The sequence below is a fragment of the Protopterus annectens genome, chromosome 2.part1 (genome assembly GCF_019279795.1).
Source record: "Protopterus annectens isolate FY-2018-M chromosome 2.part1, PAN1.0, whole genome shotgun sequence".
Lineage (NCBI taxonomy): Eukaryota > Metazoa > Chordata > Ceratodontiformes > Protopteridae > Protopterus > Protopterus annectens.
Genome location: NC_056729.1, coordinates 61159762 through 61182494, shown reverse-complemented (window position 1 = coordinate 61182494; position 22733 = coordinate 61159762). Strand labels below are relative to the sequence as shown.

General features: G+C 41.2%; 1 protein-coding gene across 1 annotated transcript in view; it reads left to right on the top strand.

Annotated features, from left to right (window-relative positions):
• Window positions 1-22733, top strand: part of DYNC2I1 (dynein 2 intermediate chain 1) — a 774274-nt gene that overhangs the window by 665022 nt on the left and 86519 nt on the right. The window contains exon 12 of the mRNA XM_044062024.1: window positions 20235-20366. Within this exon, the coding sequence (XP_043917959.1) occupies window positions 20235-20366 (132 nt within the window). The remainder of the gene's footprint in view (window positions 1-20234; window positions 20367-22733) is intronic.

The window sequence follows — 22733 nt, the reverse complement described above, 5'->3', positions numbered from 1 at the left end:
GGATCGAGAGTCCACGGTTGATCTAGTAGGTGAGGCCACAGGAAGGAGAACCAAATCTGACAAAGCCAAAATGGCACTATGAGGATTAATTTGCTCTTCAACCGGCGGACTTTCTTCAGGACCTGGGTAATGAGGAGAAGAGGAGGAAATGCATAAAGTAGACCCGAGGGCCAATTGTGAACTAGAGCATCCCTGGGTGACTGTCCCCGAGGGGGAATCAGGGTGAAAAAATTGCTGCATTTGTAGTTGGTTAGGGAAGCAAAGAGGTCGCAGCAAGGAAGACCCCAGAGGTTGAAAATATCTGCCACTATCAAGGGATTCAGGGACCACTCGTGAGGTTGAAGAATGCACTTGCTGAGTCTGTCTGCTAGCATGTTGGAACTCCCGGGAATGTGCGTTGCTAGAAGAAAGCGGTTGGTAGCCCTCGCCCATTGCCATAATCTCATGGCCTCTCGGCAAAGGGGATAAGACTTCGTTCCGCCTTGCATGTTGATGTACCAGACCACCGCCATGTTGTCTGATTGAATCGCAATGGCCCCAGATGGCAACAAGGGATGAAATGCTCGCAACGCCAGAAGCACAGCCCTCAACTCCAGAACATTTATATGCAAATGGGCCTCCATTTCAGACCACGTCCCTTGGACAATCTTTCCCTGAAATAGGCCCCCCACCCCATCAGGGAGGCATCCGTGGTCACTGTGGCCGTGGGCTGTTGGGGGGAGAAGGTACGGGACTAGAGAGAGACTAGACTTTGCCACATGGAAGCTGCTTTGTTACTTTTGTTATATCATCCAGGAAGCTTTCTGAATCACAAGTCTTGTATGGATAAACAATTGCACAACCTTTCAAAAAGACAAGCCAATATCTGTTAAGAAATGCAGTTTCCACCGTTTGGTTCAGAATGCTGTTTTTCTAGTATTATTTGGCAGTTACACTCCTAGAAATTTTACCTTTGCATTTTGGATGGTGTGGGGTTCATCATCTTCTTACTGCCTGTGTCGTATTAGGTCTGTTTTAAGTACCACCTTTGTAGATCTTTTTATAAGATGCAGAGTTTTGGACTTTGTCATGTCTGACTTATCCCACTGCAGTCTATTGGCGACTTGAATTCTGTCATGAAGAGTCATAGTAGAATACTAAGCTGTTGACCCAAGGGGACTTTTTTAACCTAGCCATGCTGCCCAGGAAAATTTGATAGGTTTTGGTTCTCAAGGATTTTGTGGGGGTGTGTATACCTGGGCATGAGTGACTGAACATTTATAAGCTTGCTTTCTGTAATTGAGACACGGGTATGTTTGCAATTCCCCATCCAGTTTACACTGGTTGTCTGATATCTATACCTTACAACCTAAAACAGCCACTTAACCAGACCACTTGAATAAGTGCAGGGATGAACTCTGCTTCAAATGGATGCAAAGCCAGTTCTAAAGAAAGGGGAGCCTCTGAGACAAATGCCTGTTCCTCCAGCATGCCCTGCTTATCATGCGGACAAGGTTTAGATCACTGGACCAGGTGATCCTGATGCTGTTTGTTTTACAGATGTGCAACAGGTTCATTAGAGGTGAATCAGAGGATTTTTTTGTTGGCCAGCCATAGGTTACCTCACCGCAGCCTGTAGGAGACCAAATAAAAAGACAAGGCTTTGAGGCAGTTTGACAGGACTTGTTTTCCACACCATGTATTCATTTTGTGAGGAATCTCTGAAGATGCTCCAGTTGTTGCATATGCCTGGGCAGGTACGTGCTGAAGGGGACATTGTACTCAATGATTGGTCTTATGAGAGCAGAGTACAATGGGATAATGAGATGTTTTGGATCTAGATGCCATACCCTGCTTTCTAAGTTGTTCATCTTAGAATGATTTAATCTCTGCAGTAGACAGATGGTGGCCAAATGCCAAATCACTGTCTATATTCACATCCCAAGTCCCTGACTCCAGAGTCTTACCCTTAAGGGTGTGTTGTCAGTGTAGTAGTTTGCTGTGGTGGCTGACTTTCCACAGATACTGTAATGCACTTGTTGACATTGAGTTTTAGATCATGACTCTGTCACCAATTATTAGCCCATATTGGGCTTTCTTGGAGGATATTTGAGTCTTGTGGGAATGACCGCATCCAGTTTGCAGTCATCTGTAAACATGGTTAGCCAGAGCCCCTTGACAGTTGTGACCACAGAGAAGTCAATGCCAAGCTGGAGTGGACAGAACACTGAGCCCTGAGGCACCTCACTAATAACTGCCCTTTTTGTGGATGAAGACTCCCCTATTCTAACTTCTTTGGTCCTGGCTACAAGCCAGGTGGCTACCCAGCAGTGTGTGTGTGTGTGTGTGTGTGTGTGTGTGTGTGTGTGTGTGTGTGTGTGTGTGTGTGTGTGTGTGTGTCTATACTGACTTAGTAATCTTTACTACAGTGCCTGAGTAGGATATTGTGTCAGATGACATAGCCAGGTCATGTTAGGCAGTATGCATCAATTTGTCCTCATCTGATGCTTTGTTGACTGTTTGAAGAAGTCTACCATGCTGAATATGCAAGACCTGCCCTTGACAAACCCAAACTGATTTGGGTCCAATGTTTGTAGATTGCCTATGATGTCATTTAGGAGTATCCATGATTATTCTCTCCATAATCTGCATATCAGGCTAGTTAGGCTTATGGGTCAATAATTCCCAAAGTCTGTGGATGGCCCACCATTGTGTAGCAGAATAACCATTGCAATCCTCCATTCATTTTCCATGGAGCCTGTTTTGATGCTGTAGTTAGTGTTTCTAGTGGCCCTGATAGTTCAAGTTTTGTGTTATTTAGAAGGCATCCTGGGATATTACTGGGATTCATTGATGCAGTGCTCTTGGCCTTGCAGAGCACCTTGAGCACATGCACTCTAGTGATAGTTGTGGGGATTATGGATATGGGTATTTCCTGAGGGGCATCTGAAGGAAAGAAGAGGGGTAAAATTTCAGCTAAATTTGTCAGCCAGGTGGTTTGCTATATCTTCTTGCTCCATATACTAGCACTGTTTACAATTAATTTGGTGCATTGCTGTGTATAGCCTTTGAGGGTACAGACACAGTTGAAGAAACATTTGTGATTCTTCTTGCCCTGGGAGGCTAATTTTACCTCTAATTTGGCTTCCCCTGACTTGCTAGGTTTAGGTTGATGAGTTTTATCTTGCTGGGCAATGCACTTCTTAATTGTTGCCATGAATTTCTTCCTTTTGTTATAGAGCCTATTGATGCTAGGATTCCACCAGGGCATCTTGTTTTTTTGAGTTGATCCTGTGCTTAATTTAGGTAGGTACAACTGTTTGTATGCATCTTTTAATATGATTATACTGGGTTTCTGTTAATAATGTCATAGGTGGCAGTGTTATTGGGGTTTGGGGGGGCTTGAAATTTTGCTAAGGTGTCACTTAGTAGTAGGACGTTTGCACTATGGTTTTAACTTTAGTTCAGAAAGGACAGCTTTATGGCCTGACCAATGCAAGGAAATTACACAAGGGGGCTACAATATTCTGCCATGTTTGCAAGGACCAACTCAGAGACTAGCTGGTCCAAGGTATTTGCATTTGCAAAGCCTGTTGATCTTTGTGCTGGCATGTTAGGGATAGTGTATTATTCCCAGTTTATGTTGGGATAGTTGAGGTCACCATAAGTATGGTATTAGGTTGAATGGAAAGCGTCTGTAGTAAATTTAAGTATGCATTATGATTTTCCTGGGTCATAGAGGGGAACCTATAGGTTGGAAGTATATGGCATGGGACTTTGTCAAAGGTAATTTGGATGTAGAGAAGCTGAAGCGCATCATATTGACTGACCAGGTATGGTTTTTTTAATGCAAATAAAAACACATCCACCTTTTGTTCCTTCATATGCAGTATTTGGTCTAAATGTGTGGAAGGCATTCTAGCCATACACTGCCATGATGCTCTCTGTGGCTTTAAACCATGTCTCAGTAATTGCACAGAGGTCTGCATTCTCTAGAGTAAGGAGAACTTGTAGGGAGTGGCGTTTCTTGTTTAGATTTGTGGTATTGAGCAGTAACACCTTCAGATTTTCCTGGGCTGGTTTGCCTATGTCTGTAGGTTTATCAGGTTGGCAGTACCTAAAAAAGGCGGTGGGAGCAGACAAGTAAATTGTTAAAGCCATATTATATTTTCATACTGTGGCATCATCCTAGGAGAAGGTAGAATCTGCAGTGCATACCAGTCTGAGACAGTTCATCCAAGAGATCTGCCATGTCTCTCTTCATGTAGTCCATGGAGGTATGTCTCAGGTCATTTATGCCCACATGGACTATGACTGAGTCATACTGGTACTTGTGGTTAAACGACCTGAGTACATATGTAATCAGATGGATCCTGGCCCCTGACAGACAGGTGACCATGACTCTTCCATTACTTAGCCTCATGAGTCATCTGTGTGTCTCACAAGGGATTCTCCTTTGTCCAAAATATTGGGTTGTGTGTTGGTGTGCCTTATGCAAGTAACCATCTGAAGGGAATCATGATAGCTCAGCAGGTTAATAGGTGTGTACTAGGTTAACAGTTATAAGGGCCTTTTTAAGCCTAACCATGCATCTCAAATCTCTGACAAGTTCTGGTAAGACACCTGCTGCATTCATGACAAGTAGAGCAGTTAGGAGTTTGTGATGGGATATCATAATGATTTTCCTTTTGGAAATGGTTCATATTCACTTGCACTACTATTTGGAAAAGTTGCCTAAACTAATGCCAGAATCTTGTGCTGTTCATACTTTCATCTGTGTCCCTTAACTTACCTCAGAATTTTACTCTTTCCTTCCTGAAATGTGTAACTTTGTGAGAAAAAAATGAGGATGACACTTGAGTGTCCGACTTTACGGTTATTGTCTGCGAAAGGAATACTAATGTAGAGCTTCTTAATTCTTTACCTTCTTAAATGAAAAGTTCATGTATTTTGATATCATGTCTATGATGATCTGTTGCACTTGATTTCTTTTTATATTTACTTTCTATTTAATTTTACAGAAACTGGCATAAACACTAACAAAAAAAAAAATAAAAGGTATCGCAATGAGTTGCACCTGCAGGAGAAGTAATGTGACTGGATACAAAATAGATGTTATCCAATGAAAGCTGATTTGTATTTGAATATGAGTGTGCTAATTGGACAGAGCAGTCAGCTTACCCATTGTAAATCCAGCGTTCCCCACTGGAAGAAGTCATATCAGCTGTAGCTGTTTAAAAAAAAAATTACAGCCAGCAGTGCCAGCAGTGGACAGCTCCTCCCTCCCACATCCTAAAGTGAGACACACACACACACACGCACACACACACGCACACACGCACACACACACACACACACACACACACACACACACACACACACACCTTCTTGAGACTGTGCACATCTTGCAGATACAGTGAAACCAAACCCTCCAACATAGTCTTTTATGTATTGTAAGAAGTGAAATGGAGGTGAAATTTAACACCGGAAGGGTATGCCTACTGTGTATTAATACACATTATTTTCTTTCCTTTTTCTTTTTTTTTCTGAATTTAAGTATATGCTTTAATTTGATTAAAAGAATAAGTATTTTCTAAAACTGGATTAATATACAGTTTAAATGTTGTGATTTTTATTAATAATATATTGGGACAGCGGTAGCATTGTTGCCTCACAGCAAGAGGTTTTCCTGTTCGATTCTCAGCTGGAGTGGCTTCCGAAAGACATGTGTGAATGGGCGTGCCTTCGCTGAAGGTTCGGCATCGGGCTGGCAACTTGGCACCATAAACATCTGCTGCCAATCATTAGTGGACCGGAGTTCCGCTATGGTGACCCCTAACCAGGAAAAGCCGAAAAGACAAACAATTATCTTGATAGCTGTATTTTCTTTCTATAATAATTCCCACCAGAATTTTTATAGACAATGAGGAAGTAGCGGATTAATCAGTCTTGCTGTTGATTTACTATTTTAATAATATTATATAGTTTTACTGTTCTATAATTAATTATCATGCCTGTACTTGGTATACAATTAAGTTATCATAGAGTTTGTACTTTAGGATCTACAAAATAATGCAAGGCTAGCAGCACTAAGACCCACATAAACCAGGAAAAGCACAATTGTGCTATGAGAGGACATAATATTTTTTGTAGTTGATGTCCAGGCTAGCAGCACTAAGACCCACATAAACCAGGAAAAGCACAATTGTGCTATGAGAGGACATAATATTTTTTGTAGTTGATGTCCATGTCTATTTTATCCATCTCCAGTATAAATATGTATATTTATAAAAGAATCCCTTACAAGAAGTCAGTGTACAACCTCATCAGCTGTTTTCTCAATTAATTAAACTTGTCCAAAACAAGCCTGCCAAAGCCATGGCATAGAGAAAACTTTTTGGGATTATGGAACCTTACACAAACATATTTATTTTCATGCAACTTGTATGGAAATATCCAAAAACATTTAGTTAAGTAAATAGTTATACTTTGTAAACTGTAAACATTTATAGAAATATAATGTTATAAGGCTTCAGACATACACTGTCAAAATACAATTTCCTTGTAGTACATGTTCCACTAGCTGGTATCCTCTGTATAATTAGTTGAAGCCATTTCATCATGCAAAATTGAATACTACACAGTGCTTAAAATAAAATCACCAAATCTTCCTGCATGTTTAATTAATTCCTAAAACTAATTTAATCATAGCAGCTCCCCTAACTTTTCAGCAGTAGCAAATTTGTACTTTATACCTCTCACACACGGACTGAGCATTAAAGCTATCAAAGCAGTGGACTTTGAAAGTCATAGAAGTGGGATAAGAAAGAGGAACACTTTCTTATTTTTCAGAATAGGTGTCCAGATGCTAGACTCTGTATAGTTAATAATGAATCTTTGGGCTTTTGGCTACTTATTTAATGGTGTATATACCTTTATATCAGTATGACGTTATGGAGTAAATCAGGAACTCTAGGTTGGAGAAACACAGCTAAATCTGAGATCAAGAATCTCACTGCACTTATAGGTATAATAAACATATCCTAGCAGCTGACAAGTATGAGTGTGATATTAGGTAAGTTTTCTGTGAGAAATGCATGACATCATTTCAAAAGTGAGTAGCATGCCTGAAAATCAAAACACTACCAACAAAAAGTAAGAAAAGTAAGGTGGATGTGATTGGCTTACTGCTGCCCAGCAACCCCCCCCCCAAAAGATAGAAAATCAAGCAGTGAAAAAATTGCACAAATCACAGCCATGGTTTTCAGCCAGTCAGACAGCTAAGGCCACTAATTCACTCTTTCAGAAAACAATTAAGAGCTAGAACTTTTTCAGACCACAGTATTCATCACTTAAAACTACAGTACCTTAAATACTATAATTTATTACATTAGAATGGATAAGTAAAACAAAAAAGTCTATATGAGGTAATATTCACTCTGTATGTCTGTGTCATACACTGTTACTGTGCTAAAAGTGCAGATCTAAACAGCTGTTAAACGACATCAGCCTTACTGCACATACATTTAAATTCCAAAAAGACAGTGTTATATCAGCCCACATCTGATAAAACTAATGAAAATCAAGGTATTAAACTAAAGTTATGAGGAAAGACCAATAATACAAAGCAAAACCCGGGACAATTGAGAGATATGCTCATTCAGTTGCCATCACCCTGCAAAATCTGTCCATTGATTTCTGATCACTTTCTATTTTGGAGTAATTAAAAGAAATATCACATTTTGGCAGCTGCATTCACAGCCAGCAACCCTACCTTCATTGTTTAATATTTGCAAGCATTATGTTCTGGCAAAGAGCAGAAAGCCTTCAAATTGATTGGTTAAATGTACTGACCTCTCGGAGGTTCACCATTTACATGTCCGCTAAGATGCTGCAAATGTGGTTATTTTCAAAAGGAACCCCAAGGGCTGTTTTTATATTTTATTGTATCTTTTAAGTAAAAAGATAAAATAAAGTAGAAAAACAACCTCCTCAGCTCCTCGTGTATACTAGTTGTGGTTTGTGGAACTCATAGATGTTTTTGGAGAACCCTGTGGTTCAGTGGAACACACTTTAAGAAACATAAGCCTAGAGGGATAAAACCATGAATTCATTGCAAGTAACCTGTGTTTGACTTGAGGCTGAAGTGTCTGTAGGAGCTGGAGGGGGTAGGCAGAGAGTGAGTGGCCACTGCCTGCTTGCCCATCCTGGGGGAAGGGAAGCTTGTAACATGGGTTGATACCTAGTACGAGCATTACTTTTACCCAGTAGATTTGCAGACTGGCTAGCTCATACTACCATAATGCATTTTCACTAAGTAGTCAAGGGGAAACTAGTATGCAGGGGTACAGTAAGTAGCAGTTGCAGGATTGGAGGAGTCAGAGCTAGCATGGAAGGGAGGTGTTTCCATATACAGAGTATATAGAGGGTAGGCCACACCTCAGGGCCAGCAAGCTGGGCTCCTCTCTACTGCCTGACTCTTAAGAAGGAATGGAAAGCCTATGGGAATTCTCTGGAGGAAACAAATGGGCTATAGATCTCGCTTCCTGCCTGGGCAAAGGAGTCATTAGACAAGTTTCTAAGGGAAGCACAAAAAAAAAAACAACAAAAAAACAAAGAAGTAGCTGAAAGTACAAAATCATCACAAGTTTGTTAGCAAACATCACTGTAATCTCCTGTCTTACATAAATATACTAACTCCACAGTCACATGACCATAGAGAAAAGGGAAGCACTCTACAAGAATGAAAACAGTACTTACATATGCTGTGGTCTCACATACCAGCAAGCAGTAGTTAAAACAGTCAGGAACATTTTCTGAGGAATTGATGTCAAGGATATTGCATTCTGAGAGGTTGTTTTCTTTGCATGGTAGATCTGCCTTTATAATTATGAACTTGGAAAAGGCAGTCTGATTGGTTAACAACAGTGTACAAAATCCTTACCATGCACTTTGAGTAAAAATGCAGACAGTGTCCCAACCCCATGACCACAACAATTATCAAGTGATCAGAAGCTTCAGATATAAACTGCTTTGTTTACTTGTCATATGAAATACAACTATGACGTCTTACTTAAAAACATAATCCAAGTACATCTAGTACAGTTAATTACAATGAACTCAATTCAAAAGTCATAAATAAATACACTGCTTTCATATGTAAGCAGTTTTCCTGCCAGATCTGTATTGCAAGTTCTTACCATTTGTTTTGCACAGCTTAATATTTAACACCACCCTATCATCACTATTTACTTTTTGTTTGTTGTCAACAGTTAATCTGCAGTGCAGCTATCTGATCGAACTGCCATATGTGCTTATCTGTACCACTGTCCAACCATCTCACTCCTTCCCCCTATTTCTAAACATGAGTTCCCTCATGCAGACTTTAACTGTATTATCCACACTTCATAGGTGGGTACTAGGCTGTCTCCCCGAATGCCTTTATAAGCCTAGCCAGAATGTCGGCTTTCACCGTCCCCTTCGATTAGTTCCCTGTGCCTCTGTCCAGCAGAGCCACTGAAGTGATCCCCGAGGTAAACTTTCTGTTTCCCATCCACTCGTCAAGGTTTCTTTTGAGGAGTGTTAGCGAGGAGCTCTGCCTAATGTAGACTGGGATCTTGTTCCAAAGCATGGGCAGTCTCTGGGACAGGAATCTATCCCTCCAGCATGTCCTATTTATTGTTGTGGTAAGGTTTAGATCCCTAGAGCGTGTGGCTCGAGGGGATAAGGTTTTCTTTAGGTGGAGCATGTCGATCAATTCTGGGTTGGACATGGCCTTGTATGTCAGGTAGAGATCACCTCTGAGTAGGCAGTATACAACCGAGTACAACTGGAATTTCTTCAGTCGAGCTGCATAGGTCATCTGCTTAAGGCCATTGATCCTCTTGGTGAGGTACTTCTGTGGTCTTTCCAGCTGTTGCAGGTATCTTGTAAGGTACATCCCAAATGGGGCATTGTACTCTAAGACGGGTCTGATGAGAGATGAGTAGAGGGGCACAATGACCTCTTTTGATCTGGATACAAACCCTTTTGTGATTAGGTGGGCCATGTAGAAGGATTTTCTAACCACTTTGGGAATGTGATTATCAAAGGTGAGATTGCTATCTACTTGGGTCCCCAGATCCCTTATTACGTCTTCCATATTTAGGGGACTGCCACCTATGTGGTAGTTTGTGGGTACTTTCTTTTTTCTAAAGGGGATGACTATGCACTTTTTGGCATTTAGCTTGAGGCCATGATTTTGACACCAGGTATCCGTCTCAGTGAGACCCTTTTGGAGGATTTCTGTGTCAGCTGGAGAGTCAATAATAGCCCCTAGTTTACAGTTGTCTGCGAACTTGGTCAGCCATAGTCCTCCTGTGCTTACCTGTACCACTGAGAAGTATATGCCAAACAGGAGGGGTTCCAGGACCGAGCCCTGGGGAACACCACTTGTAACCGGTTTAGAGACAGACCTAGCTCCCGCAACTGTCACCATGTGGGTTCTGTCCGTGAGCCAGTTGCCAACCCATCTTGAGAAGTAGGGGTTTATGTTCAGGCTGGTGAGCTTGTCTATAATACCAGAATGGGGAATGGTGATGAAGGCCTTAGCAAGGTCTAGGTTGGCTGTGTGTACCACCTTTCCCTCATCTATAGCCTTGGTAACTGTCTCAAAGAAGTCCACCAGGTTTAGGAGGCATGATCTGCCCTTAACAAAGCCAAACTGGGTAGGGTCCAGTGTTTGGGGGTTCCCAGTGTCTCTCTTAATGAGTTCCATGATGATTCGCTCCATAGCCTTGCAGACCAAGCTAGTCAGGCTTATAGGGCGATAGTTCCCAGGGTCTGTTGTGGCTCCACCTTTGTGGAGCGGGATAATCGTTGCTGTGCGCCACTATATGGGTATGTAGCCTGTGGAGAGGCTGAGGTTGAACCGTGTGTTTAGGTGAGGGGTTAGTTCATCTTTGAGCTTGTGTAGGATGCAGCCTGGAACACTGTCCGGTCCCATTGATGCTGAGTTTTTGGCTTTGGAGAGGGCTGTTTTAACCGGAGTGTCTGTGATTTCAGGGACTCTACATTCTTCTGGTATGGTTATTTGTCCTTTTGGGGGTGAGATGGGGGTGAAGTTTGCGCTGAACCTGTCTGCCAAGATGTTGGCGATATCGGTCGGTTCAGTGTATTTTGTGCCATTCTGCATTAACTATGAACAGATATGAGCATTGCCACTTAGATTCTTGACATAGCTAAAGAATGCCTTGTGGTTATCTTTGGAGTCCTTGGCAATTTTTCTTTCAAAGCTCACCTTGGATGATTTTATGAGGGATCGTAGTTTCTTGCTGATACTGATCAGGGATGTCTTCCCTTCTTGGGATTTTACTCTCTTCTGTACTAGTTTCCTCCTTCTATTGTATAGCTTGTTTATGGCAGGAGTCCACCAGACTGGTTTCCTTTTCTTGGAGGAGTGAGTCTTGGTTTTGCTTGGGATGGCACGATTCATGCATTCTTGTAGCTGCCCGTAGAATGCATTAGTAAAGGATTTTGCAGCTTGGACAGTGTTATCCTTCAGCATGGAGGCTTTGAAACTTTCCACCTCGGTCTTAAGTAACGTGAAGTTTGCTTTTGAAAAGTTTTTCATGGTGGCTTTCTTGTCCAGGGGAGGGGGCAGAATATGGATATCCAAAGTGATTTGTTTATGGTCAGATCTAACCAGTGAGGGGTTGACCTCTGGTGTGGAACACCGGTCGCCCATGTTGGTGATGACCAGGTCCAATATGTTGTCACCTCTGGTGGGAGTGTTGACCAGTTGAACCAGGGCGTTTGAGTGTATAAATTCTAGGAAAAGTTGGGCAAGGGAGTTAGTACTTGAGTAGTTCTCCCAGTTAATGTTTGGGTAATGGAAATCACCCAATATTAGGGTGTTTGATAGGACCTTTATGTTTCCCAGTAACACGGAATGGGGGTTCTGGGACATGGTGAGTGATCTACAGCAAGCTACAATTTGAATTGCAGTTTTGCCCGTTGTTAGTTGCACGTGGATGATCTCTGATACATCGTGCTGTGCCACTAACCTGGAGGTGTGGGTATCCTTGATGAATATGGATACGCCCCTGCCTTGTGTATTTCGGTTTGGGTTCTGTGGCTGAAATGTATGGTATGAGTTGTAACCTGGTAGTGAGGGTGTGCTCTCTGGAGCCTTAAACCAGGTTTCTGTTACTGCACATATATCAATTTTCTCCATATTGAGGAGTGCCTTGAGTGCGTGCATTTTGAGGTTTAGACTTCTGGCATTGAGTAGAATTACCCTCAGTTTTTTGTTACTTGTGCTATTTACGGCGGTGGGTTTGTCTTTATAGCCTTGCCTAAAAAAGGCACTATGGGGGTGGCAAGAGCCTTGGCAAATATTCCAAAGCCTAAGGGTGACAGGTGCAAGCCATCTCTAGTGAAGCAGCGTGGCTTGTCAAGCATGTCATCCCAGGCAGATAGATACTGGATCCCCTTTGAATGACACGAGAAACTTAGCCAATTGTTGAAATCGAGAATTTTTTCTTTATACCGTGGTATCATTCTTGGTGAGGGCAGGATGCTTCTCATGGTCAGGGTCATACCGGCCTGGGGCTTACATGATCAGAGAGCTCTTCCATGTCTCTTTTCATGTAGTCCAGGGAGGTACGGCTCAGGTCATTCACACCAACATGGACAATGACAGAGTCATATTTGTACTTGTTCTGGAGTGATCTGAGTGCTTGTGTTATGTGGCGGATCCTAGCAACTGACATGCAGCTAACAGTAACCTTCTCCTTATTCAGCCTAGTGAGTGGGACATCAGTGTGCCTGACTATAGAGTCACCTATTACTAGTATGTTGGGTATGTTATTTTGCCTTAAGGGCTGTGATTGCATGGCACACTGGTTTTGTGAAGTATGTGCTTCATGGTTTGTGTTTGCGGGTGGAGGTTGCTTGGAAGTTTGCTTTGGAGGTCTCTGTTGATTTTGCAGATTTTTATTTAGAGCCTCTGAGTATGTTTTTGTGTATTTATGTGTGTTTTTTGCTGGTGCTGGTTTAATGGGTCTATGTAAGACTGGTGGTGTGATGCAAGTATTTCCCTTCTCCTCTTGACTGTCTGATCCAGTTCTCGGTTGAGAGAGCTTAAGTATATGCCAAACAGGAGGGGTTCCAGGACCGAGCCCTGGGGAACACCACTTGTAAGCGGTTTAGAGACAGACCTAGCTCCCGCAACTGTCACCATGTGGGTTCTGTCCGTGAGCCAGTTGCCAACCCATCTTGAGAAGTAGGGATTTATGTTCAGGTTGGTGAGCTTGTCTATAATACCAGAATGGGGAATGGTGTTGAAGGCCTTAGCAAGGTCTAGGTTGGCTGTGTGTACCACCTTTCCCTCATCTATAGCCTTGGTAACTGTCTCAAAGAAGTCCACCAGGTTTAGGAGGCATGATCTGCCCTTAACAAAGCCAAACTGGGTAGGGTCCAGTGTTTGGGGGTTCCCAATGTCTCTCTTAATGAGTTCCATGGTGATGCACTCCATAGCCTTGCAGACCAAGCTAGTCAGGCTTATAGGGCGATAGTTCCCAGGGTCTGTTGTGGCTCCACCTTTGTGGAGCGGGATAATCGTTGCTGTGTGCCACTATATGGGTATGTAGCCTGTGGAGAGGCTGAGGTTGAACAGTGTGTTTAGGTGAGGGGTTAGTTCATATTTGAGCTCGTGTAGGATGCAGCCTGGAACACTGTCCGGTCCCATTGATGCTGAGTTTTTGGCTTTGGAGAGGGCTGTTTTAACCGGAGTGTCTATGATTTCAGGGACTCTACATTCTTCTGGTATGGTTATGGGTCCTTTTGGGGGTGAGATGGGGGTGAAGTTTGTGCTGAACCTGTCTGCCAGGATGTTGGCGATATCGGTCGGTTCAGTGTATTTTGTGCCATTCTGCATTAACTACTAACAAATATGAGCATTGCCACTTAGATTCTTGACATAGCTAAAGAATGCCTTGTGGTTATCTTTGGAGTCCTTGGCAATTTTTCTTTCAAAGCTCACCATGGATGATTTTATGAGGGATCGTAGTTTCTTGCTGATACTGATCAGGGATGTCTTCCCTTCTTGGGATTTTACTCTCTTCTGTACTAGTTTCCTCCTTTTATTGTATAGCTTGTTTATGGCAGGAGTCCACCAGACTGGTTTCTTTTTCTTGGAGGAGTGAGTCTTGGTTTTGCTTGGGATGGCACGATTCATGCATTCTTGTAGCTGCCCGTAGAATGCATTAGTAAAGGATTTTGCAGCTTGGACAGTGTTATCCTTCAGCATCGAGGCTTTGAAACTTTCCAACTCGGTCTTAAGTAACGTGAAGTTTGCTTTTGAAAAGTTTTTCATGGTGGCTTTCTTGTCCAGGGGAGGGGGCGGAATATGGATATCCAAAGTGATTTGTCTATGGTCAGATTTAACCAGCAAGGGGTTGACCTCTGGTGTGGAACACCGGTCACCCATGTTGGTGATGACCAGGTCCAATATGTTGTCACCTCTGGTGGGAGTGTTGACCAGTTGAACCAGGGCGTTTGAGTGTATAAATTCTAGGAAAAGTTGGGCAAGGGAGTTAGTACTTGAGTAGTTCTCCTAGTTAATGTTTGGGTAATGGAAATCACCCAATATTAGGGTGTTCGATAGGACCTTTATGTTTCCCAGTGTTTCCAGAAACGCGGAATGGGGGTCCTGGGACATGGTGGGTGATCTACAGCAAGCTACAATTTGAATTGCAGTTTTGCCCGTTGTTAGTTGCACGTGGATGATCTCTGATACATCGTGCTGTGCCACTAACCTGGAGGTGTGGGTATCCTTGATGAATATGGATACGCCCCTGCCTTTTGTATTTCGGTTTGGGTTCTGTGGCTGAAATGTATGGTATGAGTTGTAACCTGGTAGTGCTGGTGTGCTCTCTGGAGCCTTAAACCAGGTTTCTGTCCTGCACATATATCGATTTTCTCCATATTGAGGAGTGCCTTGAGTGCGTGCATTTTGAGGTTTAGACTTCTGGCATTGAGTAGAATTACCCTCAGTTTTTTGTTACTTGTGCTATTTATGGCGGTGGGTTTGTCTTAATAGCCTTGCCTAAAAAAGGCACTATGGGGGTGGCAAGAGCCTTGGCAAGTATTCCAAAGCCTAAGGGTGACAGGTGCAAGCCATCTCTAGTGAAGCAGCGTGGCTTGTCAAGCATGTCATCCCAGGCAGATAGATACTGGATCCCCTTTGAATGACACGAGAAACTTAGCCAATTGTTGAAATCGAGAATTGTTTCTTTATACTGTGGTATCATTCTTGGTGAGGGCAGGATGCTTCTCATGGTCAGGGTCATACCGGCCTGGGCTTACATGATCAGAGAGCTCTTCCATGTCTCTTTTCATGTAGTCCAGGGAGGTACGGCTCAGGTCATTCACACCAACATGGACAATGACAGAGTCATATTTGTACTTGTTCTGGAGTGATCTGAGTGCTTGTGTTATGTGGCGGATCCTAGCACCTGACATGCAGCTAACAGTAACCTTCTCCTTATTCAGCCTAGTGAGTGGGACATCAGTGTGCCTGACTATAGAGTCACCTATTACTAGTATGTTGGGTATGTTATTTTGCCTTAAGGGCTGTGATTGCATGGCACACTGGTTTTGTGAAGTATGTGTTTCATGGTTTGTGTTGGGGGGTGGAGGTTGCTTGGAAGTTTGCTTTGGAGGTCTCTGTTGGTTTTGCAGATTTTTGTTTAGAGCCTCTGAGTATGTTTTTGTGTGTTTATGTGTGTTTTTTGCTGGTGCTGGTTTAATGGGTCTATGTAAGACTGGTGGTGTGATGCAAGTATTTCCCTTCTCCTCTTGACTGTCTGATCCAGTTCTCGGTTGAGAGAGCTTAACCTCTAGTTTGGTTGTAGAACTGCATCTCTCTCGCATGTATTAGTGTTTGGTGGTAGGAGGAGGGGGTTGTCTGTGTACATGAGGCAGTTGTAACATTGCCTCAAAATGCCAAGATTCACCAGTTGGACTGGAGAGTACACCTGAAACTGCCCTTTGGACATGCCTGGATAGGTACAGTGAACTGTTTTACTGGATAGCTGGTAAGGTCGAATAGAGAGCCTTGTCCTTCTGTACAGTATAGGAGGGTCTAGTGCTAGGGTTTATAAGTGTTTGCTATAAGATTTGAGCAAGTGCCAGGCCGAGAAATGAAAGGCTTGAATGCTTAAGTTGAAAGTTTGTCTAGTTCCAAGGGAAAAATTGAAGTGGAGACTTTGTGGAGCCAGGAATAGTTTTACCCTAGCTAACCGGTGCTGCCCGGCATGCAAAACTGGGCAAATATGGTATTTATAGCAGGGAAATGAAAGAGATAGAAATTAGCCCAAAATGGCCAATAAACTACTAATTTCTGGGCTGAAACCACTCCTCCAGGGACAGATAGGCTGATCAAAGCTCCCCTCTCTCACAGGTGAACAGAGAAACTTCTTTCTATCCAAGTAAGGTATGGACAAACACAGAGATTTGTAACACAGCCCTGAATTCAGCACTAACCTGAAAACTGGATTATACTAGCTTAGAAAGGTGGGAAACAAGTGTGTATATATATATATATATATATATATATATATATATATATATATATATATATATATATTTCCAGAAAATAAAGCAGATACACTAAAAAAAAAAAACAGTTTAAAAGCACAGAAAAAGGATAATTATTGTTATATATCACAGATCAGAGTTGTAGTCAACGCCCCCAGTAATAAAGTAGGAAGAAACACAAATAAAATAAAAGCAGATGAATAAAGTGCAATATATATATATATATATATATATATATATATATATATATATATATATATATATATATATAAAACAATAGAAAACAAACAAACTGATTTAAACAAGTTACCCAATTAACCAGAAAAAAGCTCAAAACTGAACCCTGTTCCAGCAGTCTTCAATCAGACAAGTTCTAACTGCACACCCCTGCTTACTAGGATGCAGGGAACCTTCTCCAAAAAGATGGCCTGGATCAGTGCCTTAATTTATACAAACAAAGCTAGATTCAGCAGGCCTGAATCTGGTCTATGCTACAGCAACAAGGTGCACCAATTTCAGAAAGAAGCAGTTGAAATAAGCAGTCATAATAAGCCTGTGACCAGAAATTCCCAGCTCAGAAGGGCAGAATCCAGCCTCTCCTCCCACAAGAGTGCAGACCACAAACCTTCTTAATGTAGAATAACTGGCCTGAAGCCCAAGTGCTTAAGCCAGAACTAATACACTTTTAGAATAGCAGACACTGGCCTTCAATCAGCAATTCCCAGCTTAGAAGGATGTAAGCTACCTGTCCTGCCACAACAGTGCAGACCACAAACCTTTGTAATGTAAAACAGCCTGTATGAAGCCCAAGTGCTTAAACCAAAAGACTTAGAATAACAGTCACAATTCAATCAGGCTACAACCAAGCAGTAATAATTGCAGCAGAATAAATAAAATTGAGTACTTTTAAGAAAAGCAAAATAGTGTAGGAGGAAACACAACTACAGCAAAATCAAATGAATAAAGTGCAAACATTTTTTTTTAAGTGCAACAAGAGAGGAAGGAAGAACCTAAGTGGGCTGCCTTCTCAAATCTTCTCTCTGTACTTGGTGTAAGAAGACTGAAAAATGCCATTGTATTGAAAAAAAGAATAATGACCAGTCTTTAGTTTGTGTTGCCGTGTTATATTTCTCACTGAGTAATACATTCCAAATAATTTCCTTATTCATACTTGAAAACTTAAACAGCAGAAGAGATTCCAATCAGTCAGACAGCAGTTTCTGTGTCACTTGCTAGCTCACTCTTCTATGAGTCGCATTCAACTCAAAATGATCCCACGTACAGCCATCTCTATCTGTGTAGTTTTTAAGGCAAGGTGGAGGACAGACGTAGGATGCCAGGTCTTTTTTCCACATACACAGTCACACCTACAGGCAGTTTAGCACCCCCTCCAGCATCAAACTGTTTCTTGAAGGGTACTTCAGCAGATTGCAGTGATGGAGGAGAAAATGCAGCCATTGTCAAGCACTGGTCTGTTTTGCCAGCCACAGGATTTTTGTGACCCCCCCCTCAACTCTAAGAGTAGCATGATGCACAGTGCAATGGTAATAGTAACATAAAAACTTTGGCCTATTTGATATTTTAAGACATGATTAGGAAGAAGAGAAAAAAAATAATGGGGCAAAAGCCTAGAATCAGGGACAGACTTTAAATATTTTGCTCATATACTTAAAAAGTTGCTAGAGTAACAGGTTCAATGTTAGTGTGCACTTTCTGAAGGATATGAAGTCTGAAACTCAGATATTTGTTATTATTTAGTGACTGTAGTCTTCTATGATTTGCCAGAAAATTACAAAAACTGGAAGTTCTGTGACATCAGAGGCAGTTGAGAGCTGTGTGGGCCATCAAAATTGCCAACAGTTACCCTGCTTTCTTAACAGTTAGTGCAGCTTCTCTCAGAAAGTGAAAATGACCAATGTAAAGCAGGAATTTCATTGAAGATGACCAATGTAAAGTAGGAATTTCATTGAAGATGACCAATGTAAAGTAGGAATTTCAAATGAAGCATTTTTATTTAAATGATTTGTTGACGCAGCATCTCAGATATTCTAAAGAACCACAGGCAACAAGTCTTTATCAGTGCTGACCAATCACTCTGTGTTGCAGTCTATTTCAAATCTCATGCTAATATAAAGGATCGTCATGGTCACAACATCAGTTAGGTTATACAAGATTCAGGGTTGAGGTTTAAAAGGATGTCTCTGCCACTTATCATGGGGGTGTGAATGTGGTCCAAAACTGGACAAACAAGGAAGAAGGAAAACACATCTGCAAAACTGAAGAATTATGGCAGTTCTGCTTTTTAAAGTAGTGGTAGGTAACCTCAAATTGAAGTAAAGGGGAAAAAAGGACAATGCTTATTTCCATGTCCCAACATGCTACCATGTATGGAAGGCCAGTTGTGTTCACACAGGTCAGCAAACTTTCGCAGGGAAAATGTAACATACAACAGTAAATACAGATGAAGGGGACACTGTGCACATTTTTTTTTAGTTTATTTACTGATGCACAATAATGGATCTTCATTATAATGATTGTGCATCAATATAACTTTTTAACTTTGTAGTGAATGATGGCTGTCCGTATTGCTGATGCCCTCCAGCTACTACAAGATGTCATAGCCACTGTAGCATGGTGATTTGCTCTAGATACAGCTCTGAAGCCACTGCTTTGTTAACAAAAGTTTACATTCCAATGTGTTGTTTTAACATTATCCAGCAAAGGGTGAAGACAGCTTGCATATTTTTTATTACTGTATATGAAGCTTGAGGATTTTGCCTAGTGTAAATATTGATATAACTGTAGAATAGTGGAATGAACTGGAAATAACTAGAAGAAACCGTAGTGAGAGTGGAATGAATGTCTTTATGTTTTAATTACCCCAAACTGTGCTGAACAGGTGCCAGACTCTCCTTTATGGGTCAAATTTTCTTGCACATTTCAGAATAAAAGTCTGCAAACACTGCAGTCCAGTTAAGAATGTTTTATTATGTACAGTGGAGGAAGATATCAATATCCGAATCAAGTCTTAATGTCTGTAGCTTCTGCACTCATTATACTGTCTGTAAATTCTGTACTCAGAATGTCAGACCTTACTGTCTCTAATAACAGTGCCGATGTACTGAAATAGTCTGCTGCATCTTCACGTATATTCCTCTCCTCCTGAGTAATAAAATTCTGAAATGCCTGTCTAACAAACTGCAGCTAAATGATACCTGATGTTACATCCACCAACTCTTTTTTATTAATTAATGTTTTTTTTTTCTGAAGGGAATATGGAGAGCAGAGGTGTCCAACTGAAAAACACCAACCAAAAATAAGTAAATAAACAAAAAAAATGGTATATTTATAAAAAAATGTTAGTTAAGGTGTAACACAGCAGCAGTTAACCCAATAAAGAATATAGTTGTGGAGATGCTTTTAATATTTTTATAAAAATATTTCATCTCTGTGCAGCTGTTTGCACTTGGACTTCATCTTTGGTGTTTGTGACTTAACTTTTACATAGATACTAAAACCTCATTAGATTTAGGACAATGTACTTTGTGCAGTTCATTAGTCAGTTTTCATCTTTTCATGTTATTTACAGACAGATTTTGACTGAACTGTGCATTTTACAGTTAAGGCAGTATGTGATCTGAGGTGCTAATTGTTTTAATTTGTTTTCCTAACAGGGTCTGGTTAGCCATGGCACAAGACATGGACTCAGAACATCTCCAAGGCTGTATAAACCTCAGCAGAATGGACCTAGACCAGTACAGGTCACGTGTTTGAATTTCTGCCCATTTGAGGAGACATTATTTTTGGTAATTTCATTTTTAAAATCTTTAATTTATCTTGGCTTTTAGCATATAATCCAAGCTGATGCCACTGTGCTACAATAAAATGTATTTCTTTTCACTGGACTATATATCAGAAACATTGCTTTGTAACTGAGTTTATTGTAAACATTAGACCACTTCAATTCAGTTAGTTTGATATTTAGAAGTAATAATGCTGAATAAAGGGGGAATTCCAAGATGGTAGACATCTGATAAGCACCCTCTCCACGAAGCTCATAACAATTTCCATCCTAATCATCCTAAAAGTCACATAAGTGCACTGATAATGGGATAATTTTTGAAGGAAAGTCAGCTTACAGCAGAATTTGATCAAGCAGAGAGATTTCTCAAGATCTATCCTGGTGAAAACTCCAACTTTTAATCCTGAATATCCCTGGATCTCCTCACCACGTGTAAGATACAGGCCTGATAGGATATAGCCCTTTGGCAGTGTAGAATAAGTGAATCCTACAAAACTCCTAAGATGTCAAAAGAGCTAGACAACATGGAGATCCAAACCACTAAAATGAAGCTATTGACTATAGCCTCTTTGGACAAAGAAGTGATGTCTAAGAGGTAGAAAACTCTGAAACAGCAACAAGAAATCTCCAAGCCCTAACGCAAAAACTGAAAACAGAAGCCACTTTCCAGATGGATGAGCTTAAACAAGCTCTTTTACCAATCCAAGTGGCAGTTCAAAATTTCTCTGCTCAACTCTCTACCTTTGGAAACACAATTTATCAAATCCCTGACCACATGGACCAGGTTGAAGCCAGAACGCAAGCAAATTAGTACCTGCTAGAAAAACTAAAATAGGAATTGAGCGCCAAAAACACTGCTCTAGCAGAAGTACAACAAATGATTACCAGTCTCAAAGCTAGAAGCAGGCATAAGGATATTCTCATAAGAGGTTTGCTGGAGAAATATGAAAATAGCCAACTAATTCAAATAGCCAAACAGATCTTTGGGTCCCTTGTATAGAATGGTGAGAGTACAGATAATATAATAATTGAAAGGGCACATCATGCACTGTACAAAAGGCAGGAAATGGACTCACAAAGACAAATCTACGTTAAGTTACTGAACTTCCAAGATACACAGAGAATACTTTTTGCCACCAAGAAACAAAAACGTATATTATGGAATGGGCATAGAATCACCCTAGACCAAGATCTGCCGGTAGCAATTAAATTAAAAAGACAAAGCCTCTCACCATATTGTGTGGACCTAATCAACTGTAAAATTAAATTCCAAATGCACTTCCCTAACACTTTAATCTTCTATAATAACGATGTGAAGTTTTCTGTAGACTTACCTAAAGAGGCAAAAGCTGCATTCCTCAAGTGTTTTGGCAAAGCTCCGGAACCATAAATCTTCCTCCTGATGAGCAAAATGCCTTGTATATGCTTTATTTGTATCCAGGTCTAGTGATTTTTATGTGATATTCTTCCTCTTTTATTAAAACAGGTTCCCCATTCCAATATCTATAAATTTTAAATAACCAGCAGTGCACCCTCTAGCTATGGGAGGAGGTCCAGGAATGGACGATATAAAAGAGGTTGCATGGCAAGACAGATTTTAAGATACAACTTCCTGAACCAGTACCTAACGTCACTTATGACTTCCTTCTGACAGCAATATGACTCAGAGCCACTGAATACGACTAGAGTATGAACCATATCGGATCAAGGTAAGGATTATCATCTTTAACTTATGCTCCCTAACCATATTGAAGCAAATCAGCATAGATTGCGAAGCTTGCTTATGAATCCAGGCTATACTCTACAATCTCCTCAGCTAGTGACATTGAGCAGAGCCTGTCCAAAAACCTGTTTAACGTGACTCTAATGTACCCAATTGCCCACGGAAGTCATTTTCGGTTGCCTGATCATTTGAGATTCAAAATCTCACTGGTTAAAGGGTTTTATGATTGGAGGGTATACAAAGAGCTACAAAGAGAATATCATCCACCCTATGTTTGCCTTCTGTGGTTTCCCAGTAAATTTCAAAGTTAGAGCCTATGCCTTTACTCATCTGACTTTAAGACGTTTCTGATAAACGCTTGCTCTTTTAGGAGAAGACAATAAGCACTCATGAAGGCATAACTTCTATACATAGTTATTTGGCTAGATACCCTAAATATGGGCTGCACTGATTACAGGGAAAGGCAGAACACAAATGACTGTATTTATTTTTACAAGATCAGAATCACTGAGAATTTCCGAGGTCAGGACAGTACATAAGCATTGGTACCCAGCGGCCTCTTCCCTTGATAGTCGAGGTTAGTATAGCAACTAGAGACCTGTTTATTCATAAATCTGTTTCTGCAGAAGAGGCATGAAGAGGCCATAG